Below are 24,625 nucleotides of genomic sequence, written 5' to 3'. Positions count from 1 at the left end.
GTGTGTGTGTGAGTCAAGCAATACCTAGATTTTAAATGGGTTCTGGGGTTCTGAACTTAAGTCCTGATCAGTCAGCACTTTCCTGCTCTCTCTGTCTGTCTGTCTGCCTGCCCATCCATCCGTCATCCATCCATCCACCCACCCACCCATCCATCCATCCATCCATCCATCCATCCATCCATCTATAATTTAAAGACCACTGAGATATCTTGTATTTCTGCAAAATGTGAAAAGCTGACTAGGTACTGGAAGCTCTCTGTATCAACACATCACTGCCTCAGGTCTATTTAGGGGCCTCCTAGTGGCCACCTGTGGTGCTTCGATTCTTGCCTCCCTCTCACTAAAGATGCCCTGTGTCCCTCCCACACCCAGACTCTCATCCTCCCCTCTGGGTCTGCAGGGAAGCAGGTTTCACCATGGAGTCTGCTCCTGTCCGAAACGGAGGCAGGAAGAGCTCGTGAGGATGACGGAATGCAGGCAAATCCAGCCCTGGCTACTGAGCTGCTGCTGCTGCTGCTGCTGCTTCCTCCTCCTCCTCCTCGTCCTCCTCGTCCTCCTCATTCTGATTTATTTATTTTATGTATATGAGTACACCACCATTGCTATCTTCAGACACATCAGAAGAGGGCATCAGATCCCATTACAGATGGTTGTGAGCCACCATGTGGTTTCTGGGAATTGAACTCAGGACCTCTGGAAGAGCAATCAGTGCTCTTAACCTCTGAGCCATCTCTCCTAGCCCTTAGCTTTTATCTCAATATCACAGTGTTTTAGAAAAATACAAATACCTGAGTTAACTTATGCCCCATGCCCATTTGCTGAGAATATTAGGAAGGATGTGAGAGATGAGATTAACCCTTTGTTGTCAGAGACTGGGAACATGCCTTCAGAGTGGCCCCAGCCTATGAACACGGCCTGGTGTTAATCTTGGAAGAACACGATACTTGTTTTCTTAAAAACAAAACAACAAAAAAAAATTATTAAGAGACTAGAGAGAAGCCGGGTGGTGGTGGCGGTACACGCCTGTAATCCCAGCATTTGGGATGCAGAGGCAGGTAGATTTCTGAGTTCAAGACCAGCCTGGTCTACAAAGTGAGTTCCAGGACAGCCAGGGCTATACAGAGAAACCCTGTCTTGGAAAAAAAAAGAAAGAAAGAAAAGAGACTAGAGAGAAAAAGGCTCAGCGGTTTAGAGCACTTGTTCCTCTTACAGAGGACCCAGGTTTGATTCCCAGAACCCGTGTGACAGCTTGAAACCATCTCTAACCCCAGGCCTAGGGCTCCAATGACTTCATCTGGCCTCTGTAGGCACCAAGAGTGCATGCAGTACACATACATACACAAGGTGAATATATTCATACTTGTAAAATAAATCTAAATAAATATATGTGTGTATGTGTGTACACATGTGTGCTACAGTACATGTATGCAAGTCAGAGGACAGCTCCGTCCACCCTGCAGAGCCTGGACACTGGATCCTGGTCACTCGCATCACCAGCCTTGGTGGCACCTTTAATGCTGCGCTGTCTCGCCAGCTCATCTTGTTTTTGTTTTTTGTTTTTTAATTGTGATTGTGTGCATGTGTACATGATGTGTTTGTGGAAGTCAGAAGGACTCTGTGGAGTTACTTTTCCACTTTTACATGGGTTCTGGGCACTGAATTTAGATCACTCGTCTTGCACAGCAAGCTCCTTACCCTAGGAGCCATCCTGACGGCCCCCACTTTTTTTTAAATTTAAAAACAAAAAACCAAAAACCAACCAACCAAACAAAAAACCCCTAAACTGGTTCTCATATACCCCAGGCTAGTTTCAAATGTTCTATGTAGCCAAGGCCGCCTCTCAATTGCTGGTCTTGGCAGGCGCGCACCGTGCTGGGCCTGGCTGGAGTCTTTCCTTTCTCCTGGCTAATTTTAAAATGACAAAATGAAATCTGAGATGAACTTGATGATCCTTTTAGGAATAGCGAGTCTCCAAAGTAACAGTTTCATTTGCATAAATCACCCCTTCGGAACCAAGCCAACTGTTAAGTAATTCAGTTCCTAGAAGGTGCAGTCTGGGACAGGCAGGGTTGCACAGTTCCAGCGTTTCTGCCCACGCAACCTCAAGATCTAAACGGAAACATAAATCCCAGAGTGCAGGCTGATGGGAACAGGAAGGTTGCATGAGAGAGAGAGAGAGAGAGAGAGAGAGAGAGAGAGAGAGAGAGAGAGAGAAGAAGAGGAGGGAGGGGGAGGGGGAGGAGGAGAGAGTGGTCACCATACAGTTACCTGCCATGTCTGTCTTCTGTCTTGGGAAGAAATACATGGTATTTCTATTTACCTTCCTAAGTACTGTTCAGAGAAGAAAGACAGCTTGGTGCTATATTCTTTCTTTCTTTCTTTCTTTCTTTCTTTCTTTCTTTCTTTCTTTCTTTCTTTCTTTCTTTTTTTCTTAGTTTCTTTCTTTCTTTTCTTTTCTTTTCTTTTCTTTTTTGGTTTTTCAAGACAGGGTTTTTCTTTTTGGTTTTTCTCTGTGTAGCCCTGGCTGTCCTGGAACTCACTCTGTAGATCAGGCTGGCGTTGAACTCAGAAATCTGCCTGCCTCTGCCTCCCAAGTGCTGGGATTACAGGCGTGTGCCACCATTGCCTGGCTCTTTTTTTTTTTTTTTAAAGATATATTTAGCCGGGTGGGGTGGTCGTGGCACAGCACATACTTGTAATCCCAGCACTCTGGGAGGCAGAGGCAGGTGGATTTCTGAGTTCGAGGCCAGCCTGACCTACAGAGTGAGTTCCAGGACAGCCAGGACTACACAGAGAAACCCTCTCTCGAAAAAACAAATCCAAAAAACCAAAAAAAAAAAAAAAAAAAAAAAAATTATTTAGCCAGATTTATTCAGCGTTGTTCCCTGAAGGGTAGACTTTCTTACTTAGAAGTCTCTGTGTGGTGCTGGTATTGAACCTGGGGCCTTGCTCAGGATAGGCAAGCACTCTACCGCTGAACTAAAGTTCCAGCCAACGGGGTTTACATAGAGAAACTTTGGAGGAAGGCAGCTGCAGTATCACTAGCGAGTTTATCAAAGGTTCTCTGTCCTGTGTCTTCAGGAACTAAGAAACAAATTTGTCATGTCAGATGCTCACACTATATTCGCACAGAGTAGGGCTTCAGGCTTGGAAGTGGGAGAACAGAAAAGGTGCTTTGCAATGTAAAAGACACTCCCTCCCTCCCTGCTTCCCCCATGTCTCCCCCTCCATCTCGCCCTCCTTTTTTTTTAAATAGAAAAAGTGGGGTGATCAGGAGGGTTGAGAGTGAAAAGGCCCCTTTAGCTATGTAGTGAGCTACAACCAACCTGGGTGACATGTGACCCTGTTCGAAACAAAAAGGTTCTTTTCCTCCTGCTGTCCGAATGCTTCTCCTCCTGGAGCAGGCAGGGCGGGGCTGGAGGGAGTCAGCCTCAGGGCTCAGCCAGCCCCGGCTCCCTGGCTCCTTGTGCTTATCCCCAGAGCATGACCTGGTCCTTCGGATGGAACAGTTCCCTCCCTGTCTACTACATGCGGGAGGACAGGAGAGTCATTCTCTACATCTGTGGCCACACCGCTGTCATCTACGACGTCTTCAGGAACACACAGTACCACCTTCAGGTATGCAGGCTTTGTCTCCCCATTAGAGAAACAATGTCTTTGGTTGGTTTGGTTTGGTTTGTTGTTTTTGTTTGCTTTTTCAAGACAGGGTTTCTCTGTGTAGCCCTGGCTGTCCTGGAACTCACTCTGTAGACCAGGCTAGCCTCAGATGCAGAAATCCTCCTGCCTCTGCCTCTCAAGTACTGGGATTAAAGGCGTGCACCACCTCTGCCGGACTTGATTGTTAAGCACTCAGACATGGAACCCAGGTTGGCTGGCCCTGGGCTCTCAAACTTTTGGATTCAGCCTCTGAGGTGGTGGGGATGGCGGGCTAGAAACAGACCCCTGTAACTTAGCCTTGGATCCCAAGTTGGCTTCTGTGCCTCACTGCCATACTGGCTGGAGTTTCCTTTTCCAGCAAATTCTCCCTTTGGATACACATGTTAGGAGCAGTGAGGCGGCTCAATCTGCAGACACCAAGCCCAGGGACCTGGGTTTGATTCCCCAGGACCCACATTGTGGAAGGAAAGAAGGAACTCCCGTAGGTGGTGGTCCTCTGAGGCAGGAGAGTGTGTGCATTCCCGGCAACACCTCTCCCCCTTCCCCCAGACTTGGACACATGGAGATACACAAATGAGTATAATAAACAAAAAGAAAAATAAAAGAAGCATGTCTTCTATGAGTCTAACCAAAACCCATTGGCAAACAATAGTTGATACTAATTTTGCCGTTTGAGGAATTAGAAACATCTGGATTTTGTGCATTTCTTAAAACAACTAAATGTGGCAGCACAGATTATGTTAATAGATAAGTTACAGAGGAGCACACGCCTTTAATCCCAGCACTTGGGAGGCAGAGGCAGGCAGATTTCTGAGTTTGAGGCCAGCCTGGTCTACAGAGTGAATTCCAGGATAGCCAGGGCTATACCCTGGCTCAAAAAAATAGAAACAAAAACAAAAAGAAGTTCCAGAGGGTGCCTGTTCACTGGGACTCAGACCCACAGCCGCTTAGACTCAGCTTCTCTTACCATGCTTGGAAGGTAGGTGTTAGCATGCCCATGTGACAGAAGAGGACACTGAGGCTCAAAGTGTCACAGTGACTACCCCACGCTGGGCTAATACTATAATTATATATTATAATAAATGAATAAAATAAAATAATACTTATATAATAATAATAATAAAATATCATGATTGTTATTAGTACTATGCTGCCTAGGTCTCAGGACTTAGAAGTACTCAGGAGGCCATGGGTCCCCCCAATCCTTCCCTCGCAATGTTCCTTACTGTTTCCCCCCCTATCCTTGAGCATCCTCTATGCCTGCCTCCCTCCCTCACACCTCTTGCTTCCTGCATCCCTGACAGACCACCCTTTAGTTGTCACGATTCCCTACCTAAGTGTCCTGTTTCTGGTGTCTGCTATCCACTGCCAACCTGACCTGGTTATTCCTTCCGAGTAGCTGTTTCAGGAATGTGTTATAGGACCGTCCTCAGTCAATGCCAAGATCAAAAGGATCCCAAAGTATTTCCCTAGGTAGTGCTCACCGTGGTACTGGGGATGCAACCTAAGGAATCTCCTTTCTGATAAAAGCAGTGAGCCGAGTCCCCTTGAAGCCGGGTTGAGTAGAGACCACCAAGTACAGGAACCACAGAGGAAGCTGACTGGGGCAGTAGGCGGGTAGCTCAGATGGGTGCAGCGTAACCCGCGTAACCCATGAGAGCCTAGCCATGCCAGTTCACAGCTAGCTCCCGCCATTCGTTCACAACGTAGCAGCAGCATCCCGGCCACCGACCACTGCTGGCTTCGGCTGGGTCTGTGGCCGTGAACAACACTAATCTAGCCTGGTCTTCACGGACGGAATTCCCAGTCTGGGATCTAAAGAGGCACAGAAGCAGGGAACTGTAAGAGATGAACACAGACGGGGCTGGAAGGCGAAGGGGAGGAAGGGAAGGCACACCAAGGAAGCAGCGAGAGACAGACACCGTCCTTGGCTGAGCAGGGACAGAAAGCGTCCTGTTTCCTGCTGAGGCCTGAGGAATGAGAACATGAGCCATCAGGACAGTCTGCGGAAGAACCTTTCTGATAGAAGCCTTGTGTGTGCGGGCCAGAGAAGAGGCCGGCGTGGCTGGTAGAGTAGATGGGCTCAGGGGACTATGGATGGAGGGAAAGAAAATGACCACCATGCCCCCTCAAGAACGCTCCCATCTCCAAGTACGTTTCTAGAAGATTCTTCTGGTGTATGGGGAAATGACTGGACCAGAGGCCACTGAGTCACAGAACTGTTTAGCCATCCAAGGTGAGCAGTGTTTGCGGAGGACAAAGCTGGCAGGAGGAGGTCCTGGTTGGGTTGGGTACTTACCACCATCCCTAGTGAGGACCACAGCTTCTTCAGGTGTGTGGAGGAAGAGAGAACTTGAGAACACATCGCCCCAGCCCCCGCCCCAACAGGGGATGAAGATTACCTCCGCGTGGGCCTGTAGAAGCCACTTTGCAGGCTGGCAAGCTTTGGAAGGAGCTCAGGGATACGTGGGCCCAGCCCTTCCTGAGGTCCACACTGGGCCCCACCTCTATCATTTCTAAGCACGTGTTCTTCATTTCCACAGGGCCACCCTAACATCATCTCTTGCCTCTGTGTCAGCGAAGACAAGCGATGGATTGCCACAGCAGACGAAGGACCAGACTGCCTCATAATTATATGGGATGCCTTCACGGGGTAGGTGGACTCAGTGTGCGCGAATCCTTCTCACTCTCTCTGAGGATCCGCCTCTGTGGCCAGGAAAGGGCTAAATAATGTTGTTGCCAAGAAACCTGGTTTATAGGTGGCCCAGAGTGGGCTGGACTGAGGGAAAGTCACAGTAACCCGGCTCCCGGAAGTCTGGAACATAACGCTGGATGCCAAATCTGTCGCAACAGGAACCTTATTTTTCCATCGGATTTTTACTGAAGCTCCTTCGAGACAGGGTCCTCTGCAGTCTCCTCCTGTAACCAAATGCCCTCTTTCATAGTCGGCCGGAATCCTGTCTATCTGCCATTGTGTGTGTATAGTTTTATATTTAATCAACTATTTAATGTGTGTGTATGAGTGTATGTATGTGTGTGTGTGACTATGAGTATGTGTGTGTGAGTGTGCATATGTGTGTGTGCAAAAGTATGTGTGCATGCAAGTGTATGCGCACACATGTATGTATGTGTGAACATGTGGATGAGTATATGGGTTGCATATGTATGTGTGAGTGTATGTGAGTGTGCATATGTGTGTACATGAGTGTGTGTGAGTGAGTATGCATGTGAGTTTGTGAATGTGTATGTGTCTATGTGTGTGCACATGTGTGTGAGTGTATGTGAGTGTATGCATGTGTGAGTATGTGTGTGTGAGTGTGTGTATGTGTGAGTGTGTGTGAGTGTGTGTGTGTGAGTGTGAGTGTATGCACATGTGAGTATGTGTGTGTGTGTGTGAGTATGTGTGTGTGTGAATGTAAGTGTGCGTGTGTGTGACTATGGGTATGTGTGTGTGAGTGTGCATATATGTGTGTGTGCAAAAGTGTATGTGTGCATGCAAGTGTGTACACACATGTGTATGTATGTGTGAACATGTGGATGAGTATATATGGGTTGCATATGTATGTGTGAGTGTATGTGAGTGTGCATATGTATGTACATGAGTGTGTGTAAATGAGTATGCATGTGAGTTTGTGAATGTGTATGTGTGTCTATGTGTGTGCACATGTGTGTGAGTGTATGTGAGTGTATGCATGTGTGAGTATGTGCGTGTGTGTGTGTGTGTGTGTGTGTGAGTGTGTGTGAGTGTGTGTGAGTGTGCATGTGTGTGTGCACTACGCCCGCATGTGTAGGTTAGAGGGCACCTTGCAGAGAACGTTCTCTTCTTCAGCCTTGGTGGCAAGCACCTTACTCCCTCACCATCTCGCCTTCCCTAAAGACTCTATTTTTAAGTAACATTATTTTTAGGTTTTGAGTAGCTGTGAATTTGTGGGGACCCTATTAGAGCCCCATCTTGGGATGGCTGTGAGGGTCAGTGGAACATGGGTCAGACATAGAAGCAGGGAGGAGCTCCAGGCTCTGACAGGTCTCGGGGGTGGGGGTTAACTATTGAGTCATGGTGAATACATCTGTGAGGCAGACTTCTGTTTACTATCCTGGAGTGGAGCACACGGGGCTGTTGTCCATTTGCTGAGCAGTGACCCTTACAGGCCCTGCTCCCAATCCCTGGTCCTCACCTGAACTGACTCTTAGTAATAGTCAACACTGCCCCTCCCATTATTGTTTTCTGTAGTTTCTTCTCAGGCTCCCATTCCCTGGATGGGAGTGATAGGCCGCCCATGTTGCTCTCTGACAAGAGACAGCAATTCCCCATGACAGACGGTTATCACCACAGCCTCTATCACCACAGCCTCATTCACACTTCTCACAGTGGGGAAGCCACAGTCGCCCAGGCACCGCCTCCTGCTAAGACAGAGCAGTCTAAGGAGAGAAGTCTAGAGGCCCCTCCCTCCCTCCCTCCCTCCCTCCGTCCTGCGGCCTCTTTGGCCCCACATGCCCCTCGACTGCACCAGTAAGTGCCCAGGTGACTTCTCAGCTTTGTTCGTTGAGTAATCACCTGTTGGGATGGCCTCATTATTTTATTTTGAGGGTCTCACTGTGTAGACCAGGCTGGACCTGAACTGATGGAAATCTGCCTCCTGCTGACTCCCAAGGGCTGAGACTACAAACCCCACATGATTCTACTTTTTCCTGTGTAAAATATAGACAACTTAAAAATCACCATGTTAACAAATAAATAAATAACATGCCACAACACGTGGACACTGATGGGGACCAGTTCTCTCCGCCCGCGTGCGTGCGTTCTGAGGGTGTTAAGCTTGCACCTATACACAGTGAGCTATCTCATGAGCTGTACTTTTATTTTTATTACTTTAGGTTGTTTTGGGCCAGGGCTTGCTATAGAATCTAGCCTGCCCTTGAGTATTGGGTTCACAAATGTGTACCACCATACCTGGCAGTCATTTTGTTGTTGTTGTTGGTTTAGTTTGTTTTAAGACAGGTTTTCTCTGTGTAGCCCTGGTTGTCTTAGAACTCTCTTTGTAGATCAGGCTGGCCTCAAACTCATAGAGATCTGCCTGCCTCTGCCTCCTGAGTGCTGGGACTAAAGGTATGTGCCACCACCCACCACCACCTAGCTAGTCTTTTTTTGGTGTTTGAAAATATTTATTTATTTGAGCAATGAATGAGTAGAAACTGACACAGGCTTGCTCTTCTAGACGACCCAGATTCCATCCCCAACGCCCGTTTGTTGCTACTTTGTTTCCAACCCGACTACCCGGTTAAAGAAATCTCAACTCAATCAGTAACAATACAAACTAGAAGCCTAGATTGGGCGGATCTCCCACTACACTACTCTATTCCCATCTATATTATCCCATAGAACCTGCGGTTTCTCCAGACCAGCTTCTCTCTCTCTCTCTCTCTCTCTCTCTCTCTCTCTCTCTCTCTCTCTCTCTCTCTCTCTCTCTCTCTCTCCCAGCCTCTCCTTCTGGATGATCCTCAGTAATTCCTCCCGTCCCCCCTGCCCCCTCCCCACGATCCTTTTCTCCTCTCCCAAACCCTCAGCTCCTCCCCCTTCCTCCTGCCCAATCATTGGCTCAAGCCCTTTTTTTTAAAGTTAAGGTCAGGAGGAGGTTCACAAGGAAACTCCTCATGTGCAGCCCCTCCAAGGAGTAGAATTAGCATCAAAATACAAGCCCAGGGCTATCCACAATAATCACCCATAGGGTAGCTTGCAACCTTCTGTAATTCCAATCCCAGAGAATCCCACAGCCCCTCTGGCCTCTGGGGTCACTGCACATGTGTGGTGCATAGACATATATGTAGGCAAAGCATCCATACAGAAACCAATAAATAGCCAGGAGGTGGTGGCACATGCCTGTAATCCCAGCACTCTGGGAAGCAGAGAGAGGTGGATTTCTGAGTTTGAGGCCAGCCTGGTCTACAGAGTGAGTTCCAGGACAGCCAGGGCTACACAGAGAAACCCTGTCTCAAAAAAACCAAAAAAAAAAAAAAAAAAAATTAAATACTTAATTTTATTTTATGTGTGTGGGAAGTCAGACTAGGATATGTGATTCCCTGGGATTGGAGTTATAGAATATTGTGAGCCACCATGTGGGTACTGGGAATCAAACCTGGGTCCTTTGGAAGAGCAGCCAGTGCTCTAACCACTGAACCATCTCTCCAGCTCCCACTTTAGCCTTTGTATGGCTGCACAGTATTCCATTACATGGAAAAAACTATGCTTTGTTTATTCATGCTGCTTTCTAAAATTTCATTTTAACATTGGTTGCTTTATAAAAATTAATTTCAAAAGATATTTTTAAAATTGAAAAACCATACTATGTTATACATAGTAATACAGTTTACATATTAAATAACACTATAATCAAATAATTTGATTTAGTTTTAGACTTGGGAAAAATTATTTTTCCCATATGAGCCATTGCAATTCTTTATATGTAGATCCTGTAATGTAGTCTTTTTTTTTTTTTAAGATTTATTTATTTTATGTATATTAGTTCACTGTAGGTATCTTCAGACACACCAGAAGAGGGCATCAGATCTCGTTACAGATGGTTGTGAGTCATGTGGTTGTTGGGAAGAAATTGAACTCAGGACCTCTGGAAGAGCAGGCAGGGCTCTAACTACTGAACCATCTCTCCAGCCCCTGTAATGTTTTCTTGTATGTATGTAAACAGGTAAAGTTGTACATACAGTAGGAGACCAAAAGAATGTAATGTCTGCTGACAACCAGAGCATAGTATAGGCAGAAGAACACTTAAGTCTCGGAAGAGGACAGAGAGCTAATTTTTCTCTCATCTCAATTCTTTTTTTTTTTAACTTTTTTTTCTGTGCTGGATTATGAATTCAACTTACTGTATATTGAAGAATTCAGAACCAAGTTTACATTCCAGAAGGATCCAATACTTGCTACTCCTTTGAGGTAGTGAGTGTGAATGTTGGTTTTTCTTTCTTTTTTAGCGTTTTATTTATTTTTGTGCAGACAGCTGATTTATTGGCCTTTGCACCACATGCCTGCAGTACCTGAGACGGCCAGAGGAGGGCGTCAGATCCGCCTGCAGTTTCAGCCGCTTGTGAGCAGCCATGTGGGTGCTTGGAACCAAACCCAGATCCTCTCCAAGAGCGGCCCCGTGCTTTTAACTGCTCAGCCATCTCACCAGCCCTGGGCTTTCTTTCAAAAGCCATTGACATCAGCCCAGCAGGAATGAAACATGACGAGTGGCTGAAGACATTTGTCACAATTTTAATGAGAAAAAAAAAAGCCTAAACGGATTATTTAAGCTGAAAATTGAAGCCTGCGCCGGCCATCTCCGCCGGTTCCAGCGCTTTTTCCAGTGATCATCAGTCTGGTGTGCTTCCTTCTAAAACATCTGCTACTGATTTGAACACACGCAGAGGGCCCTCAGCGCGCGGTTTTTCTGCACGCTATTTGGTCCAGTCATTTGCCAAGCGTAAATCCGATTACGTAGCTCTCCTCGGGAGGCTGCGGTTGACCCATCAGCCCGGGTTACAGCATCGGAGCCAGGAAAGCTTTTTCCTCAGAGAGGAAATTGTCCCTGCCTTCGGGCCTGAGGTCCCTGTGGGCTGTGTGGCGCCCCGCATTTTCTTGCTACGGAGCCCCCGTTACAGAGACCGTGAAAGGTCCTCTGTGTGTCACAGCAATGGGACAAGTCTGTTCCCGCTGGAGGACACTGGGTCTCTGTCATTTGAGATGCTTCGTTAACTAAAACAGCCCCAAACCTTCACTGGCGGTACCTAGTTCACAGATCTCAGCCCTGGAGAGGAATGGACCGTCCCTGAGGGAAAGGTGACTCTGAGGGAAAGCTGACTCCTGAAGAGGGTGTACAGAAAAGTCTGTCACCAGGAGGAGGAGCTTCAGCTACGCCACTTCTTGGAATCCTCTGTGGACAATCTTGGAATCCTTCATGGCCAGATCCAGTGTGAACAGAACTGTGCTTTCTGTTTGACCTGGGCTCCCAGACAGAGGGTCGCTATGTAGCCCAGCGTGCTTGGGATGCAATCCAGGATAGCCCTCTTTACATCTTACGGTCCATAAAATATTATTCAGAGGCTGTTCTGGTCTTAGTGACAAAACAAACAGAATATTTTTTTTCCTTAAGGTTTTATTCAGTTTGAAAATCTTATTCAGGGTTAGCGATGTGTAGTTCAGAGATGGAGCACCTACTGAGCATGTGCAAGGCCCCAGGCTGGACCACAACTACTGTAGCCACAAGGATAGAGAAAGATTAGCTGGGCGTGGTGGCAAACATCTGTAACCTCAGCAGTTGGAGGCTCGGGCTGGAGGGTTGTGAGTGTTAGGCTAGTCTGGGCTACACAGTGAATTCCAGGTCACCCTGGATTGTCTAGGAGGCCACCGAGTCAAATAAATCCTATTTCTGCAGTCATCTTTGATGAGGTTTTGATTGGCATATGGCTGCCCAAATCTGGCTATTAACCTTTAAAAAAATTTTAACCTGAGTGTAGAAATGTAATATATTCAGTCTTCTGTTTAACTTTTCTTGTGGTCTAAGAAACAAACTCACCAATAATTAAGTAATTCCTATAAATTCAATAAATTAATCCATAAATATGGTTAAACCTTAAGCTTTCTTAAGTATTTTTAACACTATTTATAAAGGTAAAGTGATTCTATTTAAAATTGGAAGTCTAAATCAGCCACACATTTTAAATTAGAATCACAAATCTGAACTGCTAGAGACCAGGATATGTCAAATTCTTTTAAGCTTTATCTAGTCCTAAAATTACAAACAAGTTTTCCGGGACCATGCACATGGTCTGATGGACTTGCCTCGCGTGCGGTTATTTGGAAACCCCTCCGGGGCTGAGATCCGCTCTCCCTCTGTGAACCCATCCCAACGATGCGATGCGATGCGATGCGGGGCTGCCGCCAGTGAAGGCTTGGGGCTGCGTTTTAGTTAGCCGAAGCTTCTCAAATAACAGAGACCCAGTGTCCTCCAGCGGGAACAGACTTGGTCCATTGTTGGGGCACACAGAGGACCTTTCACGGTCTCTGTAACGGTGGCTCCGTAGCAAGAACATGCGGGGCGCCACACAGCCAGCAGTCTCGCTGCCACTTGACCCTGGCTCCCAGTCTGACTGGGTGACCTCCCAACCCCACATGCCTAACTCCTACGGTCTCCTGCGTTCATGGGCTCCCAATGGTGTTTACACAGCGTCTAGCTGAATTCTGCGTGTGTCAGGGCTTTGAATGAACAGCACTGTTGGGAAGTCTCAGCCGTGACCCAGAATAGGCTAATGTACGTAAAAACAGGAAACCTAAACCAGAGCCCATAGGTCCAGTCGGGAATCTGTTCCGGGCTTTAAGTGTCTGAAGGAGCGCATGTACTCACAGGTGGGAGGGGCCAGTGTTTGCCTGTTTGTTGTTGTTTTGGTTTTTTTTAATTTTTGTTTTTCGAGACAGGGTTTCTCTGTGTAGCCCTGGCTGTCCTGGAACTCACTCTGTAGTGACCAGGCTGGCCTCGAACTCAGAAATCCACCTGCCTCTGCCTCCCAAGTGCTGGGATTAAAGGCGTGCGCCACCACTGCTCGGCTTGGCTTGTTTTTTTTTTCACCTGGTTTGGTCACTTACTCAGATCAATCCTCATTCTTTAGAAGACGTTTTAATTGGTGGCTGGAGGGATGGCCCAGTGGGTAAGAGCCCTGCTCCTCCAGAGGACTCAACATTCAATTCCCAACACCCTCGTGGTGACTCAAACTGTCTGAACTGTCAATGATTACAGTTCTAGGGGATCCAGTGCCCTCTTTTGGCCTCTAAGGGTGTCCATCATGTTCACATGTGATGTGCACGTGGACATGAAGGCAAAACAGCCATACACGTAAAAAAAAAAATAATTAAAAATGTTTCATTCCCCTCTCTACTAACAATTGCTGTTTTTTTTAAAGATTTATTTATTTATTATATGTAAGTACACTGTAGCTATCTTCAGATGAACCAGAAGAGGGTGTCAGGTTTCATTACAGATGGTTCTGAGTCACCATGTGGTTGCTGGGATTTGAACTCAGGACCTCTGGAAGAGCAATCAGTGCTCTTAACCACTGAGCCATCTCTCCAGCCCCTAACAAGTGCTTTTGAAAAAAACATTTATTGTATAATATTCATTTATTAGGGAGTCACGTGTGTGCCATGAGTCAAGTGTAGAGGTCAGAGACCAACTGTGGGAATCAGGTCGTTCTTTCCACCATTTTAAATCCCTGGATCAAAGTCAGCAGCTAAAAAAAAAAAAAGAGAGAGAGAGAGAGAATATTAGCCAGGTGTGGTGGCGCACGCCTGTAATCCCAGCACTTGGGAGGCAGAGGCAGGCAGATTTCTGAGTTCGAGGCCAGCCTGGTCTACAGAGTGAGTTCTAGGACAGCCGGGGCTACACAGAGAAACCCTGTCTCGAAATACCAAAACAAAACAAAACAAAAAAAAAAAGTCAGCAGCTCATCAGATTTGGCAGCCAGCACCCTCTCCCCTGAGCCTGTTGAGAGACAGAGCATCGTGGCCGGAAGTCATAATAGGCTCACCGGAGCGAAGCGGCTTATCTTACACAAGCCAGGAAGCTCACAGGAAGGGGCTGTCCCCATATATGAGTGTATGTGGTATGTGTGTGCACATGCGTGTGGCCAGAGGTTGATGTCAGGAAGCTATCTCACTTCCTCACTGAAGCAGGGTCTGTCATTTGAACCCAGAGTTTGCTAATGTGGTTAAGCTAGCTACTCATTTTGCTCTAGGGATCCCTGTCGCTTTCCAAGCACTAGATTAACAGGGGGCCGCTATACCCACCCAGTATTTGCATGCATGCACATTCTGGGGATCCAAAGTCTGGTCCTCCTGCTTGCGTGGTGTACTGGCTGGTGTTGTGTGTCAACTTGACACAGGCTGGAGTTATCAGAGAGAAAGGAGCTTCAGTTGGGGAAGTGCCTCCATGAGATCCAGCTATGGGGCATTTTCTCAATTAGCGACCAAGAGGGGAGGACCCCTTGTGGGTGGGGCCATCCCTGGGCAAGTAGTCTTGGGTTCTATAAGAAAGCAGGCTGAGGGGCTGGAGGAGATGGCCCAGCGGTTAAGAGCACTGACTGCTCTTCCAGAGGTCCTGAGTTCAAGTCCCAGCAACCACATGGTGGCTCACAACCTGGTGTGTCTGAAGACAGCTACAGTGTACTCACATACATAAAATAAATACATATTAAAAAAAAAAAAGAAAGAAAGAAAAAAGAAAGCAGGCTGAGCAAGCCAGGGGAAGCAAGCCAGCAAGGAACATCCCTCCATGGCCTCTGCATCAGCTCCTGCTTCCTGACCTGCTTGAGTTCCAGTCCTGACTTCCTTTGGTGATGAACAGCAGTGTGGGAAGTGTAAGCTGAATAAACCCTTTCCTCCCCAACTTGCTTCTTGGCCATGGTGTTTGTGCAGGAACAGAAACCCTGACTAAGACACATGACAAGTGCTTTAACCCTGGAGCCGTCTCCCCAGCCCCATGTTTGTACCACCACCCAGTAAGGCCATCCTATTATGAAAGGATCCAGGGCTTAATCCATTGATAAGCTTAAAGCCTTCAGAATTCAATCGCTTCCCTCAAATCGATCAGCTCATAGCCAAGCAGTCGTGGACATTGCAGATTTGAATCTTCCAGCATCCTTCACATCTGGCAAAGTGTCCCGCACAGAGTCGGTGGCACCAGGAACATAATGACATAAAACTGGACATGCGAAGGTACAGGTGAGGGTTGGTGTTTAGTGCAGTGTTACACAACCATCACCGTTACCTTGTTCATAAACATCCCAATCGAGCAGTGCTTCCCCCTTCCCCCTCCTCCTCCCCCTCCCCCCAGTCACCAGTCTGTTCTCTGCTCACAGAGTCTGTGCGTCCTATCTGTGGGCCCACATATGTGAGCTTTTGTGTCTGCCGAGTTCTCAGGGTATGTCTGTGCTGTGGCATGTGTCACAGCCAGCGCCTCTTCTCTTTGTGTAAGAATGAATAATAATGACAGTTTGCTCATGCATTATTAATAATAAATTAATTCCGCCATGCCTACTAGCTTACAGCTCTAACCCCAGCACTCAGGAGGATCCCAGTGTTGAGGTCAGCCTAGGCTACAGAGCAAGAGACCCTGTCTAACAAGTGTGTGTGTGTGTGTGTGTGTGTGTGTGTGTGTATGTGTGTATGTGTGTGTGTAGCAGCTGGAGAGATAGTTTATCTTGCTATTCTTGCTGAGTTCAGTTCTTAATGTCCATGTCTGGCTGCTCACCTGCTTGTAATTCTAGCTTTATGGGATCCAGTGCTACCTTCTGGCCTCCACAGGCCACCACACCCATATATCTGTGCACACGTACACATACCTCTAAAATAAAATATTTAAAAAAGAATAAGTTATTTGGATATGAATGTTAATGAGACATAAATATTCCTTTGCACAGATTATACCTTGTAATATTTTTGGATTCAGCCTCACTGGGAAGCCAGGTACCCCTCTGCAAGGGCCGCCCCTCTCTGTCCTGTTTTTCAGAATCCCCGTGCACACCATATTTGACAGCTGTCCCGACGGTAACGGCATAAGGTCAATAGCCATCACCCGGGACTCCAAGTTTCTGGCCACCATCTCAGATTCTGAAACCCAGGTAAAGGATCCTTTGGGTAGGTCTCTTTGAGCTGGCCTACAGGCCAGATGTCTTTGTAGCCACCTCTGTACGAGCTATACCTGGTGCACGCATGTGCACTTGTGTGTGTGTGTGTGTGTGTGTGTGTTCACGGATGAACAGACATCACAGTGTTGGGTTGGGTCCCATCCTCTGGGCCTTCGCTTAGTTACCTGAGACCTTGGGGTTTCCATAGGCTTCTCCCCAGGGGCCTCTTACGCCCCTTGTCGTGTTCTTTCTTGCAGAAAGTGTGCATCTGGAAGTGGACTTTGGCAGTGGAGACGCCCGCATGCACCCTTGAGCTTCCCAAAGAGTATGGTTTCCAGGTAAGCTGGGTTTGAGCCTGTGAACACTAGCCTGTGCTTGTACCAAGGCTACCTCCTAGGGGTTCACTGTTCTCGTGGGGGTCTGCCATCCGGCAGAAGAGCCTTTGAACAACACTTCCTAGCCCGGGCCTCATTTTATCCTTCCTAATAACAGTTAATGTGTTTGACACACTTGCTGCGTCCTAGATTCTGCTCGATTCTCTGCTTATATTAGCTCCCATAATCCACATAAACATGCAGGTGTCAAGTTATTAATATCTGTGGACTACAGCTATTAATTATTGAATAATCTATCCAAAGTCACCCTGCCAGGAGCAGCATTTCTTATTCCAGAAGCATGCTCTCAGTTGCTTCTAACCTTGCGGTGAGCTGGTGAGGTACATGGACACATTACTGTCAGCTCGAGTGAGGAGGCTTGCCCAAGACACCCTGAATGCTAGCATCGGCCTCTCGTGCCCTGTGTTACTGCTCACCTCTGTCTTGAGTTTTCAGACTCTTTTAACAATCAGTATACAGAGGATTGGTCTATGCCTGGTACTTTGATACCTGAGTCATTGGACCCGAGACACAGAGGGTTGGGTAATTAGACTCAGCAAGATCCAGGTCCTGATGCACTCAGATGCCCTCCTCTATGATCCTGCCAATCACCCAGAAAAATAAATGCCTCTACTTACAAAGTTTGCACTGATCCAACAGCCAGGCATATGTGGCTGTTTAGGATCTCTCTGTGTGTGTGTGCATATGTAGGCATGCATCAAGGGTTTATATCTGAAATTATCTTCCACTGTTGTTCTACCTTACTCACTGGGCAAGGCCTCTCAGTCAAACCCAGAGCCAACTGATTTAATTAGACTCATTAGCCAGCTGGTCTGGGGATCTCCCCTCTCTGCCTCTAGAGACTGGAACTAATGGAAGACCACAGTGCTCATCAACTATTAACATAGGTTCTGGAATCTCCGCTCCTGTCCTCAGCCTTGTACTGTGAGCACCTTGAACCACAGAGCCATCTCCCAAGGTGTTTGGCTAGCTTTTGTTAACTTAGACACATGGGGAACAGGGACTCTCAGCGGAGGAATTGCCTCCACCTTCATGGCTAAGCAAGCCATGAAGAACAAGTCACTGACCAGCATTCCCCGCTAGTCTCTGGCTGTTACCTTGTGTCCCCTGTCCTGACTTTCTGCAAGGATGGACTGTTCCCTGTAAGCCAAACAAAACCCTTCCCTCTCCCGATTGCTCTTGGTCAGTATTTTACTATAGCAATGGAAAGCAAAGAGGACATGACATCGGTCCCAGGCTAAGTCAGGTCCTGGATAATCAGGTGACCCTGAACACAGCATTTCCCAGGTCTTGAACTGTCAAGTGGGTGTGTGCCACTGCCTTTGGTACCAGGCTTTTTTGTGTCTTTTTAAATTTGCAAAATGCCTTTAGGACTTAACCTGCTCCCTACAGAGTCTGCAGACCCCTTCTGAACTATTGTCTTCTTTAATTACATTGTTTTCCAACCTCAGAGCACCAGGTGTCTGGCGGGTTTGTTTTGTTTTGTTTTCTATACCTCTTCTGTTCTTTTTTGAGCAGTGTTTTGTCATCTCGTGATGACACACATCCCGAGTTAAATTTATTCCAGCATCTTTTTTTTCTTCTTCTTTTTGATGCTTTTGAAAGTGGGATGTTTTCCCTAATTCCCCTTTTCAGGCTGCTGTATAGAAGCACAGCTGGATCCAGCCCCCTCCAGTTTTGTGTCCTGCAACTTTGAGGAAGGCACTACTATTTAAATTTAAATTGGTCACAATGAAATAAAATGACAAGTTTGGTTCTCCAGCTTTACCAGTCGTGTTATAAGTTCCCCTCCCCTCAGCCATGGTTGGCCTGTGAGCCACAGAGTTTGGTACATTCCACAGGGGAGATCTCAGGCTAACACTTCTACACACAGCCCTTCCGTTCCATTCTCCACACAGCGTTTTCTCTGGCTGATGGCTGTCACAGCACTGAGAGGACAGGGGCCGGCCATCAGGGGCAAACACTAGGCAGTTCCCACTCCCACGCCTCTGATCTGCCTCCAGCCCCACCATGTTTCTTTCTCTCTAACCTTCCTACTCACTCACTGGCAGCCGCACACAGCCTCTCTTGTCTTCTTAACTCTGAACTCACAGTATAGTCCCCGACCAGCTCCTGTGGGCCCTGTATCTCCTTCTATCTCTTGCCTTCTTCACGTAAAACTTCTAGAAGGAAGCCTGTAAAATGGCTCAGTGGGTAAAACCAGTTAGACCTGAGCCTGAGTCCCACCCTTGGGGCTCACAGCAGCGGGGGTGGGGGGGTGGGGAGTGGGGGGTGGGGGATGGGGGGGGCGAGGGGGGTGGGGGGGCGTGCAGCTTCAGAGCTGGTCCTCTGACCTGCATGCAGGGACCCGCGCTCACAGCTAATGCATGATACCAAACACTAGTTAACTAGAAGAGGTCTCACTACCCCTTTCCTTTATTTTGAATATCTCTGTCTCTGTTTCTCTGTCTCTCTTTCTGTCTCTTTCTCTCTCTCTCTCTCTCTCTCTCTCTCTCTCTCTCTCTCTCTCTCTCTCTCTCTCTCTCTCTCTTTCCTCTCTTTTTAGAGATAGCTCCTCATCCCAGGAAAGTTTTGGACACTTTTTTAAATATTTAATTTCATACTAATTGTTACTGTGTGCCTGTGTGTTGGGGCTGGGTATCATATGTGTGGGAGTCAGCGCAGCTCTGCAGAGTCAGTTCTGTCATGCATGGTGGGCACCGGGCATCTTTACCCGCTCAGCCTGCTTGCCTGCCAGCTTCTTTGACTCAGCTTACCGTGGCACTGGTCATGGATCTTTTTTTAACGTCCCCCTTTTGGCTGGTGGTACTTCGGGCATATTAACTGCTTATTTATTATTCACTGTTCATGGGCCCTGGGAGTCAGGTAGAAGAAATACTTTGCCTCTTGCCCATCCTCAAGAAGTTTCTGCCTTGGTTGTTATTTAGTTTCTACATTTACTGTTTCCTTCACGGCAGCTTCTGCAGAGTCCATCTTTTTGGGAAGGGCGCCAGCAGCTCGCTCACGCCATTCACCGGCTTGGCAGGAGTCGGACATCCCCCTCCGAAGCCTCACGTTTCTTCCAAGGTCTCCTGTGTCCCTGTCAGCTTCAGAAATGGGCCTTCACTGGCTTTTGTCTGAACGACCACAGAATAAAGATTGTTAGTGACGGGGTGGGGACTGCCGTTCAAGGGTAGAGCAGCACTCGCTCAGTTTGTGTGACAATCGGGGTTCGTTGCCCAAGAGAATAAAAATGAATAACAAACTAAATAACGTTTATTTTTGCTCGTTATAGATGATGAGTTGAAATAAATAAAATAATAAATAAATAATTATAATAAATAACACTTGTAACATGGACACATCCCACACTATTTACAGCCAATAACTTAAACACTATTCTCTTGCTTGCCAGGTTCCAAGTCTTTTGTGCCTTGTATGTATCTGTATTCGGTTGTTTTTTTAATTAAAATTATTATTTAATTTTAACACTCTGATGAAGTGGTGAGTAACAGGTTTGGTTTTCGTGTTTGTTTTTTGTTTCTGTTTTTTTTGTTTTAATATACATTTTTGTGCCTCACGCCTCAGGAAAACCTCATCTTCAACCCAGCCAACAACAAGGAGATGGTAAGCAACAGCAAGACCCAGGCCATCTACTACTGCTGGGTAAGTCAAGGCAGGAGTGCAGCAGAGCGCGAGTGGAAGTACATGCAGAGGCCTGGAACACGGCCGTTCTGGGGTAGTGGTGTGCCTCTCAGGGAACAATGCGGTGTATTTGAACATTTTGATTTAATTATGCTATTTATCTTAGTCTTGTTGGAAATTAGCATATTAAATTTGAGGCAGATAATTAAACCTCATTTAATTTTTCTGAGGTAACAAGGCAAATATTTATTTGTCTCTAAGTCTAATGGTGGGGGTTGGGTTGGGTTTGGGGTTTTTTCTGTTTTTGTTTTTGTTTGTTTTTGGTTTTTTGGCTTTTTTTTTTTTTTTTTTACACCTTGGACTCTATTTCAAATTTCAGAAAGGAATTTTTTCAAAGTAGAAAATAGTTTATTTATTATTTGACACTTTCATACATGCAAACCCTGCATCTTGACCGTAGGCACCCCAACTCCCCCTCTTGCTCTCCTCAGGGACCCCAACGCCTTCCTTCCTCCCACTTCCTTCATGAACCAACTTTTCCATCTACTCCGCTACCACTTCCCTCCTTAACATTTCGTGTCCTTTATTTCTTCTGTCTGTCCGCCCATCTGCCCACCCATCTATCCATCCGTCCATCCATCCGTTTTTTTTTTTTTTTTTTTTTTTTTTGAGAGTCAGTAGCCTTGACTGTCCTGGAATTCCCTATGTAAACCAGGCTATCCTGGTCTAGAGATCTGCCTGCCTCTGGCTCTGGAGTGCAGGGGTGAAAGGTGTGAGCCACCGTGCTCCTCTTTCCTTTGATTGATTGATTGATTGATTGATTGATGTTACAAACCCACAGAGTCCAGTCAGTGCTGCCTGTTGGAACACTGGCTGTCAGAGGCAGAGCAGAGCAGGATGGTAGTGGACACGCCCACGTGGACACCTAACGTGTGGTTAATGGCTGATTTTGTTGTTGTTTTTTGGTTTTTGTTTTTTGTTTTTTTTCAAGACAGGGTCTCTCTGTGTAGCCCTGGCTGTCCTGGAGCTCACCCTGTAGACCAGGCTGGCCTCGAACTCAGAAATCTGCCAGCCTCTGCCTCCCAGAGTGCTGGGATTACAGGCGTGTGCCACCACCGCCCGGCTGGTTAATGGCTGATTTTATGTTCATCAAAATACCTTTAAAAAAAAAAAAGAAAGAAAGAAAACCAGACTTCCAAAAAAAAAAAGAAAAAAGAAAAAGAAAAAAAGAAAAAGAAAAAAAGAAAAAGAAAAAGAAAAGCAAAGACGTGTTGGAAAGGTGCCCCCCGTTGGTGGTGTTCATGCTCTGGGTGTTTATTTTTGCTTTTTAAGGTCTCATTAGTGTGGAGCTTGATTTGCATCACCCACCCACCGCACAGAGGCACAGACAAGCCTGGCTTTGAACAGATTTGTGTTTCTCTTTAAAGGCTTTTAGCGATTCCCCGGGCGGGCGGGCGGGCGACCGGCTTTCTTCTTATAGGAGCTGGGAGCCTCCGGCCCCATTTAGGCGCTTTGCTCTGGTTTAGCTAGCACACAGCGTTTCTTCTGGCAGCCTGGTCTTTAAATAGTAACGTCTCTTTCTGTGCTTTTCAGTTTGAAGACAAGGGTATACTCGTTCACAGTGCACCGCTTTTAACAGAGAAAGTGAGTACTTCCTGTTGTGTTTTCATATGCCAGACACGGAGAAGGGTAAATACGAATGTGTAGACTTAGTGGGCATGGGCTGGATTTCAATGTAACGCCATTGGGAAAGGATTTCAACGTTTTTTTTTGCATAGATCCTTTATCCAAAATGAATTGTCTGTTAAAAATAATAGAAGCATTGTAAAAATAAAATAAAACATTATGGGAAAGATTCACAGCCAGGGGTAATGGTACATGCTCTTAATCCCAGCACACAGGAGACAGAGGCAGGTGGATCTCTGAGTTCAAGGCCAGCCTGGTCCACAGATCTGAGTTCCAGGACAGCCAGGGCTTCACAGAGAAACCCTGTCTCGAAAAACAAAACAAAACAAAAACCAACCAAATAAACAAATCGGTAAAAGGAAATACAGATTTTGTAATGTGTATGTGTGTTGATAAGGAATAAGAATTAAGTTCAACAAAGAGAATGCCTAAGTGTAAAAATAAAGAGGAGATGAATGGATACAAGGAAAGATCATTTCTCCTGAGCTCAATCCTGGACCAACCAGCCAAACAAACGAACACTTCTTAGGAAAACTTAATGCGTCTGTTTGTAGACTTCAGGGTTTTTGTTGTTGTTGTTGTTCTTTTTGCAAATGAGGATGTAAGAAATACAGTCAGTGGTTATGACTCCTGGTGGTCACATCTTACAACATCTCTGTCAATAATGACTTAGGAAACAGTGAACCCCTGCTCCTGAAGGGAGTGCAGACACTGGCTCCTGTGCTCCCATGTTTGATGTGGGCTGCTGCTTCAAGGATATGTTTTAGATGTGACGTTGAGGGCCAGGCATGGCGGCACACACCTTTAATCCCAGCACTTGGGAGACAGAGGCAGCTGGATGTTTGTGTTCAAGGCTAGCCTGAGCTACAGAGTGAGTTCCAGGCCATCGAGGACCGCACAGTGGCTCAAACAAAACTAAATGAAAAATCACAATACTGAGGGCTGACGATGTAGCTCAGTTGGTCCAGGGCCTGCCTACCATACACAGAAGCCCTGAGTTTGATCCCCAGCAACTCATAAACTAGATATGTCGGTGAATGTCTGTAGTTCCCCAGACAAATGAGGTGGATCATGATTGTCAGAGAGAGAGAGAGAGAGAGAGAGAGCCTGAGCCTTTGATTTACTCTCTGATGGAGCCCAGGGTCCGGAGAGACTTAGGCCAGCATTTTGAGGTGCATATTTAGTTTCATTAGCCAGGTACTCAGAGCAAACTGTAACCTGTACAGACTGTAGGATACAATGTTTCCTTTGCAAGGAAACCAGACCGCACTCCCTTCCAGGGAAGCAGTAGGGTAAAATCCCGACATCACCAACAGAACACACTGAAGAGGCCAGGAAGGACATTTGCTCAGTGTGAGCTGAAAGAAACCAGCAAGGTATCATCTTGTCCAATCTCAGTCAGAGAGGTTCACGCAGAGCTTTCGCCAGTCTGCCCACCCATGTGTCCACAGATGACGGTGGCAGAGCTGGCTCGATTCTCAGGTTACAGACGGCAGGTCGGAGGACTCACAGAGACACAATCTGCCAAGAACAGACGCCGATTATAGTTTGAAAGGACAAAAATGCCTGGCATGGACACATGCCCGCCCTGAGACCAACATAATGATCCTGCTTGACAGAAACCTCTGGGTCCTTCTGTGTTCAAGTTCAGAGACAAACTCCTGGCTTTTTATTTTATTTTATTTTATTTTTTTTAATGTCAGTTTGACACAAGTTACAGTTATCTGAAAGGAGGAAACCTCAGTTAAGAAAATGCCTCCATGAGATCCAGCCATAGGGCATTTTCGAGACAGGGTTTCTCTATGTAGCCCTGGCTGTCCTGGAACTCTGTAGACCAGGCTGGACTGGAACTCAGAAATCCCCCTGTCTCTGCCTCTCAAGTGTTGGGATTAAAGGTGTGCTCTGCCCAGCAGGCATTTTCTTCATTAGTGATTGATGTGGGAGAGCCCAGCCTAATTGCAGGTCGTGTCATCCCTGGGCTGCTGGTACCACTTGTTGGCAATCCTTTAATCCCAGCACTGGGGAGGCGGAGAGGGGCAGAAAGAGTGAGTTCCAGGACAGCCAAAGCCACACAGGAAAATTCTGTTTCAAATGACAAAAGAAAACAAAACAAAAGAAAAAGAAGGGAAGGGAAGAGAAGGGGAAGGGGAAAAGGGGAAAAGGGAAAGGGAAAGGGAAAGGAAGGGAAGGGAAGGGGAAGAAGGGAAGGGCAATCCAGGACAGGCCAGTAAGCAGCGCCCCCATGGGTTCTGCTTCAGCTCCTGCCTCCAGGCCCCTGCCCCGCCTTCCTTCAATGACAGACTATGATGTGGAAGTGTAAGATGAATAAACCCTTTCCTCCTCTAGTTGCTTTTAGTAATGGTGTCTTATCACAGCAATAGAAACCCCAAGACACAAACCTAGGATCTTCTTGAAGAGGGTACTGGGCAGTAGATTTGCTGTGTCATGTGATAGATTGCTGAGTTTCCTTCCTTCCTTCCTTCCTTCCTTCCTTCCTTCCTTCCTTCCTTCCTTCCTTCCTTCCTTTCACTGAAGGGCTCATTTATTTCTCTAATTTTTAAAAAAAGATTTTATTTATTATATGTAAGTACACT

At 46.7% G+C, this 24,625-nt stretch overlaps 1 protein-coding gene across 1 annotated transcript in view; it reads left to right on the top strand.

Annotated features, from left to right (window-relative positions):
• Cfap251 (cilia and flagella associated protein 251) overlaps positions 1–24,625 on the top strand; it is a 74,228-nt gene that overhangs the window by 5,054 nt on the left and 44,549 nt on the right. Inside the window, exons 5-10 of the mRNA XM_052168774.1 lie at positions 3,481–3,618; positions 6,201–6,310; positions 16,209–16,320; positions 16,584–16,664; positions 20,289–20,366; positions 21,939–21,989. Coding sequence (XP_052024734.1) covers positions 3,481–3,618; positions 6,201–6,310; positions 16,209–16,320; positions 16,584–16,664; positions 20,289–20,366; positions 21,939–21,989 — 570 coding nt within the window. The remainder of the gene's footprint in view (positions 1–3,480; positions 3,619–6,200; positions 6,311–16,208; positions 16,321–16,583; positions 16,665–20,288; positions 20,367–21,938; positions 21,990–24,625) is intronic.

This window comes from Apodemus sylvaticus, chromosome 22, assembly GCF_947179515.1.
Source record: "Apodemus sylvaticus chromosome 22, mApoSyl1.1, whole genome shotgun sequence".
Taxonomy (NCBI): Eukaryota; Metazoa; Chordata; class Mammalia; order Rodentia; family Muridae; genus Apodemus; species Apodemus sylvaticus.
Note: the sequence above shows the minus strand (reverse complement) of the source record. Positions and strands in the feature narration are given on the sequence as shown.